Raw genomic sequence first — 8,960 nt, 5'->3', positions numbered from 1 at the left:
TTATTATATGATTCCTGATTCAGAGCATTAAAGAAAATGTATCATTTTCCTTAAACTACAAGTGCAGCCTAAAAATCCTACTGCTGTGGAGGAGAGAGGTGGGGAGCAGATGAGTGTCGATGTTTTGCTGTTTGATTTAAGGTTGGGGCCTTTCAGCTGTGTGTCATGTCATCTCCCAATTTAAACTTGGATAACTAACTCAGTTTTGTTCTTTGTTTGGAAGATATTTTTTTGATATTTCTAGGAGGTGCATCTTCAAGGAGAACATCTTTAGGAAAGCTTGGTTTTAAAAAGTGTTGACAGGTAGTAGCAGGTTGGCTATTTATAAAAGGAGTGTTTGTACTGGCCTATGCATTACAGTTTTCTGAGTAAGCATATATTAGCTTTTAGTATTTACATATAATTATGATAATGATAAAATTCACAAATAGTTTCAAGTCCGAAATTTTGCCTGAAAGGCAATAAGAAATGTAAAAGGCACTGGCTGCTGCTTTTTTATACATATGCAGTCAGTGAAAAAGTAGATCCACAGCTCCATCTACTGGAGTTCAGAACCGCCGCCCGGAGCTGCCCGTTGCTACATGGCACCCTCGCACGCTTGTGTGAATAAGTGCTCGGCAGAAGCTGAAATAACACGTACTGGGTTGTATTTTTCAGCTAGTGGATTGGTGGAGTAGATTTCTCTGGAGACATTGTTGTAATATTTTGACAATTTTACCTCTTTTAACGTTTTCTATTGAAAAATATTGTATATATGCAAATAATATTAAAAATATTAATAAATATTTACAGTATTCAAAATATTCAAACTGTATATACACATAAGCATTCATATGTGCATATATACATGTGTGTACATGGTTGTGTGTTTCGAGAAGTGTCCTTTGATAGCTATTGTAGACCTAGAAAGAACAGTATATTATAATTAGTTCTTATTTTATGGTGAGGATTTATGCAGCTTAGACAATAAGATAAATGTTGACAGTTTTTTTGTGCCCTTCCTTCAAGAGGCAGGGAAGGAAGAATGAATGAATAAATGTCATTTTGTTATCTGCAGTTGGAGGCGGTGTAGTCTATTAAAAATTGTTGCCACCTGGAAAGCTAAGGCTGTGTATATTCACAGGTCAATTATTAGGAATAATCTCTACGATTATTTAGACACAGCCTTTGCATTTCCAGCAAAAGTTACAATATGTGCTTTTTGCTCAGTTTTCTGTTTTCTTCTGCTCTCAACTCAGATAATTTCATAATTATAAACCAGGATGGTTTGTTTTCTAGTCAACTGACCATTAAGATGTGGGCAGGAGAGCGAGTGATGGGAGCGAATGTTTCATCTTAGCATAAAATGCCTATAGTGGTTTAATGTATATGAAAATATTTTTTATCATCTACTGCAGTTGTAAAGCTGCGTTCTAAAGTCTTTTTTCAGCAGTTATGATATCTCCTTAAAATACAAGGGAGAAACTTCACAATTTCTGTTATGTGTACGTGCATATCACTCACTACCTATCAGCATACCTGCAAGTACAGGTTCACAAAAGCGAAACCCCCCCCCCCCCCCAAACCAACACAATGGGTCTGGAAGTGGTTAAAGAACAGAGGGAGGTTTGTAAGGGGAGGATAGAGAGGATTAATTATGCATGTGACTTTCCAAAGCATGTTTTCAGTAGGCTGACTTGTGGACAGACGAACAAGCTGGTATAAGGTAAGCCTGTGTGTGAGTTCACAGAGCCTCAGCTTCTCAGTGCTGTTGCCCCTGCTTTTGCTCTTGCAGTGGTGTAAATGCAAACTACCTTAAGTGTCAGTGGAGTGGGATAACTGACCGTGCCTCGGTTCATTTGGTGGATGTAAAATTGTTCTGATAACCTGTGTGTGTGTGCGCCTGTGCCAGCAGTTCTCTTGCAATCAGACTGAATTCAAATTTGGATTTCAATCGCAGGACTTGAGTATTGTCTAGATCGGGTTGTAGCTTGTCATCAGAGATCACCGGCGGCTTGTAGGAATTAGTGACTGTTCCCAAGCTGTTTCTCTCATCTCAAACTGCAAAATCGCTTATTGATTCCTGATGTTTGTGAATATTGTTGGCTGCTTGGCAGTGCATGTTCAGACTGAAGCTGTACTAGCTTTAAAAAAAAAAAAAAGAAAAAGTTAACAACAGAGAAAGCACAGTCCAATATCTAGGCAGAAATAGTCTCTGATCTTACTCTTTACCCTTTCTTTCAAAGTAATATAATATATATCTAGTTTTATTACTCCTTAAACGTTCTGTTCCTATTTATATATGTGTGTGTGTATAAATATAGATATTGTTTATAGGTATTTGTTGTAGCTGTATAACGCATATTAAATTGCTCATTATATGAATGAATTTGTTTTTACACTTGGCATACAAACATTGTTTAGATAAATGACCTGATTTTTATTCTCCTGTGCTGAACACTTGCAACTTGCGAAGTTGCACTCAGGTGTTACACCTGCAGCCCCTCTTGTTCTTGTGCTTATATAGCACATGTTTTATTGCTCCTTCCAGGGTCCTGTCTTTCGCAGTGGTAGTTTAGTATAATGAGAACACAAAAGGGATAGATCTGGTATATATTTCACAAAGATTAATTTTCTTCTAGTACATCTACTGTGCTGATCAAAATAAGTTTTTTATTGTTTAAATATTTATTAAAAATGACAAGTGTCTGTAAAAGAAACTTTTCATTAATTTCAAAAACCTGCAAAAATAGCTAATTATTAGCAAGTAGACTACAAGAGGATTTCAGAGAAGTGTTCAAAGGAAACATTAACATTCAAATACAGAAATGTGATGCCCTATTTTGACAGTAAATTCCTAGAACTTAGAGTACCTTAGGAAGAATTTTTGGTGGTGCTTATTTTAGCTTGACTGCAATACCAACATTTTCTCTGCTATAAGCTGATACATGCAACCTTTAGCAGGAGCACATAAAGGAATTAAAAATACAACTGAAAATTCAGTGAAGATTGGATAATTTTAATACTACTCTTCTGTGCAAAAATCTGAGTAATTAGAAACACAAGATAATGTTTTGCTCTACTTAGATCATGAAAAATCAAATTTGTTCTAAGAGATGTTACAGTTTATAAGAAGACTTGTCCCAAGAACTTAAAAAACCAAAGACATTTGGGTGATATATTTGTATATCTTTTGGTGTGTAGATTTTATACTGTTACGCAGTGTGATCTGTATTGTATAATATATTGTATATAATACTGTATCTCTCATTCCTAGAAGGCTTTGAGCCACATCTTTGCCTAGCTGCCGAATGTCAGCACTGCCTATTGAATGTCACTTTGAGATTATAAAAATCTGCACTAATTCATACGCATCAACTTGCAGCTGTACATAAAATTGATGTTGGCATCTCATGTATTTATGCTGACTTAAAGCCTGTTTAAGTGGATTTTGAGGATGAATAATCTATCTTTTTTTTTTTTCCTTCTCATCCCAGATTAGTTTATTGGCTGCAAAGAGCCACAGACGCTTTGTGCCCTGATGGGGGACTCGGGATCCAGACGATCGACTCTAGTATCTCGGTTGCCAATATTCAGAAGAAGTATTAGCCGGAGACACGACTCTCTTCCTTCCTCACCTTCTTCTGCTAATGCTATTGGGGTCCACACCTCCTCCCCATCCAGCACTAACTCCAGCTCAGGGAGCACGGGCAAGCGCCGGAGTATTTTCCGCACTCCTTCCATTAGCTTCCATAACAAGAAAGGGAGTGAGCAGAAGCCTGACTCGACTGGTCAGAATGTTAACATCTCAAATGGTGCCCAGTCTTCTCTCAGCACTTTTCAGAAACTGAGCTTAGAGGAACACATTAAAAGCAGAGGAAGGCATTCAGTTGGCTTTGGCAGCTCGCGTAGCAAGAAGATAACAAGGTCTTTGACAGACGATTTTGAAAAGGGAAAGGAACCCTCAGCTAATAAGAACGTCTTTATAAATTGCATAAGCTCTGGGAAGAATGAGGGTGATGACTCAGGCTTTGCAGAGGAGCAGAGCCGATACTCTGTCAAACAATCCACACGAAAACTTCTCCCTAAATCTTTCTCATCGCACTACAAATTTTCCAAGCCAGTTCTGGAGAGTCAGTCAGTTTCCTCTGAGCAGCAGTCCAGGTGCTTGCTGGAGGTTAAATCGTACGTGGAAAGTGAACCTGTGATCGCCAAGTCCTCTCCTCCATGTTCGGCTGGGACGCCAGAGTGCATGGGAAGCTCCTTGCAGTCATCACTGCTCTCAGCTGACCTCACGGCTGCCCAGACCCCCTCTGACTTTGTTGCCCTGACGGAGGATTCTGTTTCAGAGGTTGATGCTCTGCCCAGCAGTGGGACTGGGGTGCTGCTTGCAGAGGATTTTGGCCACAATGTCTCTACCTCTCAGATCTTCTATAATCTTCCTGCTGCTGCTGCTCCTGCAAGGGAAACAGATATTGTGGATAGTACTGGCCATTCTGCGGGTGTATCTCCTGTGAGTCACGCAAGCTCATGTAGTGTTGAATCTAAGACCTTATTCAAAACCTCAGCTGCTAATCATACGAAAGTATTGTTGCAAGCCAATGAACTGCATATTAATGATGCCAGACATGTAGGAGAAATTAACTCTGCAAATGCATGCTTAGAAACCTTTGCATTACAGTGTAGAGATGAACCAGTGATACTCTCTCCTAAGGCCCAGGGGTTGAGTGGGGACAGAGATGTAAGCACACCGTCCAAGCACACCAGAGAGACAATTCCTGTAATGGAGTCTAAGATTGTTCCATGTTCTGAACCTCAGTCCTTTAAAACACAACAGGGTTATGAAACAAACCATTCCAAAGGTAAGTCTCGTGGTCTTCTCGTTGGGTTTGGTGGGGGTTTTTGGCTTTTGTTCTTCTGTAAGAACTGTTTGGTCATAAAGTGTCTTTGTAGAGTTGCCAGTGCTAGGTAGGAAGTTCAAGAGTTATGAATTGTGCCCTTTTCCGAAAATTGTAGGCATTAAACAAAAAGTCTATGGATTTTTGAGTTTGTGTTTTAGAGTTTGCTAACACCCATCAGTGCTATTCTTAGCTATGCTTTCTTGTGGTAGAATATGGATTAAGAAGGACAGTATTGATTCTTGCCTCTTGTTGAAGGTTTAAGCTGGCATCTTTGAGGCATGCCTATCTTGGACCTGAGCTAGAGTTGCATTGTTTGAGATGGAGAGGTTGCCAGAGAAATAAAAACCATGTTATTTTTCATAACCAGACTAAAAGAAGGTTTATCATATACTGATCTGGGTTTCGACACTTCCCAACTCTTGCTTACTCTATTCAGCTGATGTTATAGAGTAGCTTGGAGTCGATGTTTCTGCGACAGAGTATGAGAGATCCTATTTCTACTTCCATCTGAAGTAACATTGTGCAAATTCTCAGTAATCTATGAAATGGAGAGAGTTAATTACCATCTAAATTTCCAGTCTGGATCTTTAGCTTATGAAAAGGAATTTGGAAATATTAACTAGGTTAAGTGGAAAGGCTATGCCTAGAAATCCCAGTCTATAGAGATGCAGGTGAATAAAGGCACCAGGCCCTTGAGTGAAGGACACCTGTCAGAAGAAATTTATCTCTTGACAGTTTATTTTCTCAAACCAACCTAAAGACTGGTGCTTTCTTGCATAATTCTGAGGCTGTTACTGGTGGGCCAAAACTTGTGATGTTTAACAAGACTGCATTTATAGTGTTTGTATTAGAAAATGTATGAGTGTAAACTCATATGAATTCATACTCATCTTTTTGCTTGAACATTTATCTAGGCTCATAGATTATAAGCAATGAAAAGCAATCTTGCTTTTTGAATTATTTGTCACTGCAAGACTTGGTTGGAAATCTTGTACATAAATGGCAATATAAAGTAAAATTAATTCACTAAATTAGCTTTCACCAGAAGGGACCTCTTTCCCCATCTCTAAATTTGCCCTAACACCTCAAAATGTAATTTTTCTCCTGTTTTCTGATGTGTTATTCTTTAACTGGAACTGAGGACTGGGATTCAGCCTGCTGGCTGCAGGCTGGATTTAGAGGGTATGAATGCGGAGCTGAGCTGGGAAGACCAAACAGAAACAGAAACCGAAACCAATGTGCATCACTGTCATATGCAGTGGTAACAAAGCTGTGACCTGGCCCTAGAAAACCTGGACTTGCCTTGGGACGCAGGGTGAGGCAGGTTGGGTTTTGGCACCAGTGGACCACAGCAGTAGTTTCTCTGGTGGATTTTGCTGGACAGAGGTTTGGAAGCCTACTAGAATGAGGGGAGAAAGGCAAGGGCAGAGCAAAGGTCCTTCTGGATTCTCTGAGGAGCTATGGACTGGGCATCCTGAGTGTGCTAGTCATTGAGGGGCCCAGCTGGTGGCCCAGGTGACACTTTTATCTAGGTAAGCAGGATCTGCTTTCTACAGAACATCTCTTATGTGACTGCTTTTCAATGTAAGCATTTCAAGCAAAGCAGTGTTCTCATGCAGAAAATATTTGTAGAGAGTAATTCTCTGTAATGATTGTAGATTGCTTCTCTGTTTGTAGTTGATCTTGCCAATAGCTTCAGTCCATACCGAGACGGCAGATTTGTTGAGAAACGACTGAGATCCTCTTCAGAAGGTACTGCTGGAGGCAGTCGGCTGATCATAAAACCAAAGGATGGAAATACAGAAGAGCTTCACAGCCTACGGAAGCAGAGAGCAAGCTCATCCTCGTCAAAAATGAACAGCATGGTGAGTTTCCTTCCCATATGCATACTTTTTGTTTTCCTGTGGTTGGTGTAACTACAACGAGAAGCAGCAACTTTACAAGTAATAGATGACAATAAAGATGGGAAGAATAAAAAGCTGTTTCAGGCTTCCAAAATACAATGCAGGTTTAGCTACAGATGTTAAAAGTATTTTTTTCAGAGTGTGACACTGTGAAAAGGCCCGTGTACTTTCTGTGAAGAGGTTCTTGTCATGCTGTGCCAGTTTGCCTGGGAGAAAAATGCTGGGAGAGGGAACTGCAGCAAAATTCAGTATGAATGTTTCTGAGGTTAAATAATCCGTGGCAACATTTTATTGTTACTGTGTTAGTTATTTCATGGACTCAGGTTGGTTGATATGAGTGAGATGAGATTCAGACCAAAAGTTGGATAGAGAGGATGTTGTCTGTAAGGAGGCTCATTTGAAAGGTCTGAGAAGTCCCTTTTGAAACTGACAAGTTTGAATGCTTTCACTCTGAGCAGGATGTAAGGAGGAGAGGGCAATATCTCTTGTGAGAACCCTTGAGGGTCCTGAGGACTGGAAAAGCTAAGACAGATCAGAAAACTGCAGGAGAGTACTTTTGAAATCTCTTCTAGTGAAACAATAGTAGAAGGATCTGACTGACAAGTTTGTGCTTTCCTATAGCCAATAAGAGTAAACACTTTTAAGATGAGTGTAATTTATACTTATGCATGTGCTTTCCACTGAGAGAAATAAAGAAGATGCTGACATTGAACATCTACAGCAATGGCATCCACTCTTCAGCTTAAGGGAATCATTAAAAAAAGTTTTATGGGCGTTATTAGTTTGAGATATCTTATTCAACATGCTAGCTGAAAAAGGAGGATTCATTTTGTCCTCATATCTGAAAACAGCTTTCCAGAAAAAGCTCCAAGTTTCTTATCCCTGTCTAGAGTTGCTAAACAGTTGCTAATAAATAAAGGGGCTTTTCCTGTTCAGGTTTACCTAATAGCCATTATGTTACAACAGTGCAGGACCAAACACATCCCTGAGAGACTCAGATGTGAACACAGCTGCTTTTTGTAGGAGAGAAATTTTACAGTTTTTCAGAGATGTGAAACTGATTGGTGCAAACTGATGTTAGATCTCCAGTTGCGTGCTCTTTTGCTGTGGTTTTACTGGCTAATACAAAAACTCAACAACTCACACCATTGTTTAGACAACTGTTACAACTGCGTGCTGGTTTGGTTGCCACTAAACCTAGTATCTTCTCTCTCACCTGAGAAGCCAAGGAAGACTAAAATTGTCTTCCTCTGTGAGATTCACCCATATAAGTTCCTGGCTGTGGCTGGTAATTTAAAAATAGATGCCCAGAAAAGGATCTGATTTAGTGTGAAATCCCCGTACGGAAACTGTGGTGGGAAATTGGGGGTTCAGAGTTTCACAAGAGGATGAGAAATCTGTCTTTTGTCTTGATAAATATCACCCATGTGTCTGAATGTGTCATCTAAATGTTCCTTTGTGGCTAGGCTCACAAATGCTACTGTGGATGGCAGGAGAAAATTACATCAGTACCAAGCACATTCTTACTGTGTATGGCTGATGCACAACAGATTTTTGCAGTGTACCAGTGTCCTGAAGTAATGGTCACTAAAACCACTCAACTGAAATGGAGTTACTTGATGTCTTTTACAGAAATTGATGTCTTTTACAGAACTGCTTGCCCTTACACTTACTGTGGGTTTTTTTTTTTCCTTCTTTTTTTTTTTTTTTTTACTCTTTTTAGCAGTATCAGATTGGGCAGTTTTATCAGTATTCATTGGTTAATTTTATACTACCTGAAAGGGCAAGAGGCAAATTAATTTTAGGAAGGAGAAGATCTTATACATCTGCCTTCCTTGTTTCTAGATTGTTGCCAGCTTGTCAGGTGAAATAATACAGTAATGCAAAATTTATTTCAACAAAAACCCCTTGATTTTTTTTTTTTTTTTAGTCCACTGAATTATCACACCCAGAGATACAGGATAGAAATAAAGAGGTAGAATTAATACATAGTTAGAAGAAACCTTTGTGCTATTAAACTGTATAGATACAGCATGTGTCTCTATTTTTGCAGGAAGTTCACATCCAAATATCAGTGAATACCATATAATTTTTTCAAAGTCAGGAAGGACATTATGACATTTAAAGATGCTGTTTCATTACGCATACAGAGCATTACAGAGATGTAGCTCCTGCC

General features: G+C 39.2%; 1 protein-coding gene across 1 annotated transcript; it reads left to right on the top strand.

The window, feature by feature from the left end:
• Nucleotides 1-3,468: 3,468 nt before the first annotated feature.
• CCSER1 (coiled-coil serine rich protein 1) lies at nucleotides 3,469-6,745 on the top strand (the record flags this gene model as incomplete). The annotated part of the gene is made up of 2 exons (XM_010162244.2): nucleotides 3,469-4,841; nucleotides 6,558-6,745. Coding segments are annotated over exons 1-2 (1,509 nt in total), but the record flags the coding sequence as incomplete, so codon positions are not given.
• Nucleotides 6,746-8,960: the final 2,215 nt, after the last annotated feature.

Source organism: Antrostomus carolinensis, unplaced genomic scaffold (genome assembly GCF_000700745.2).
Source record: "Antrostomus carolinensis isolate BGI_N321 unplaced genomic scaffold, ASM70074v2 scaffold15062, whole genome shotgun sequence".
NCBI lineage: Eukaryota > Metazoa > Chordata > Aves > Caprimulgiformes > Caprimulgidae > Antrostomus > Antrostomus carolinensis.
The sequence above is the reverse complement of the archived record's forward strand: the minus strand, read 5'-3'. Positions and strand labels throughout refer to the sequence as shown.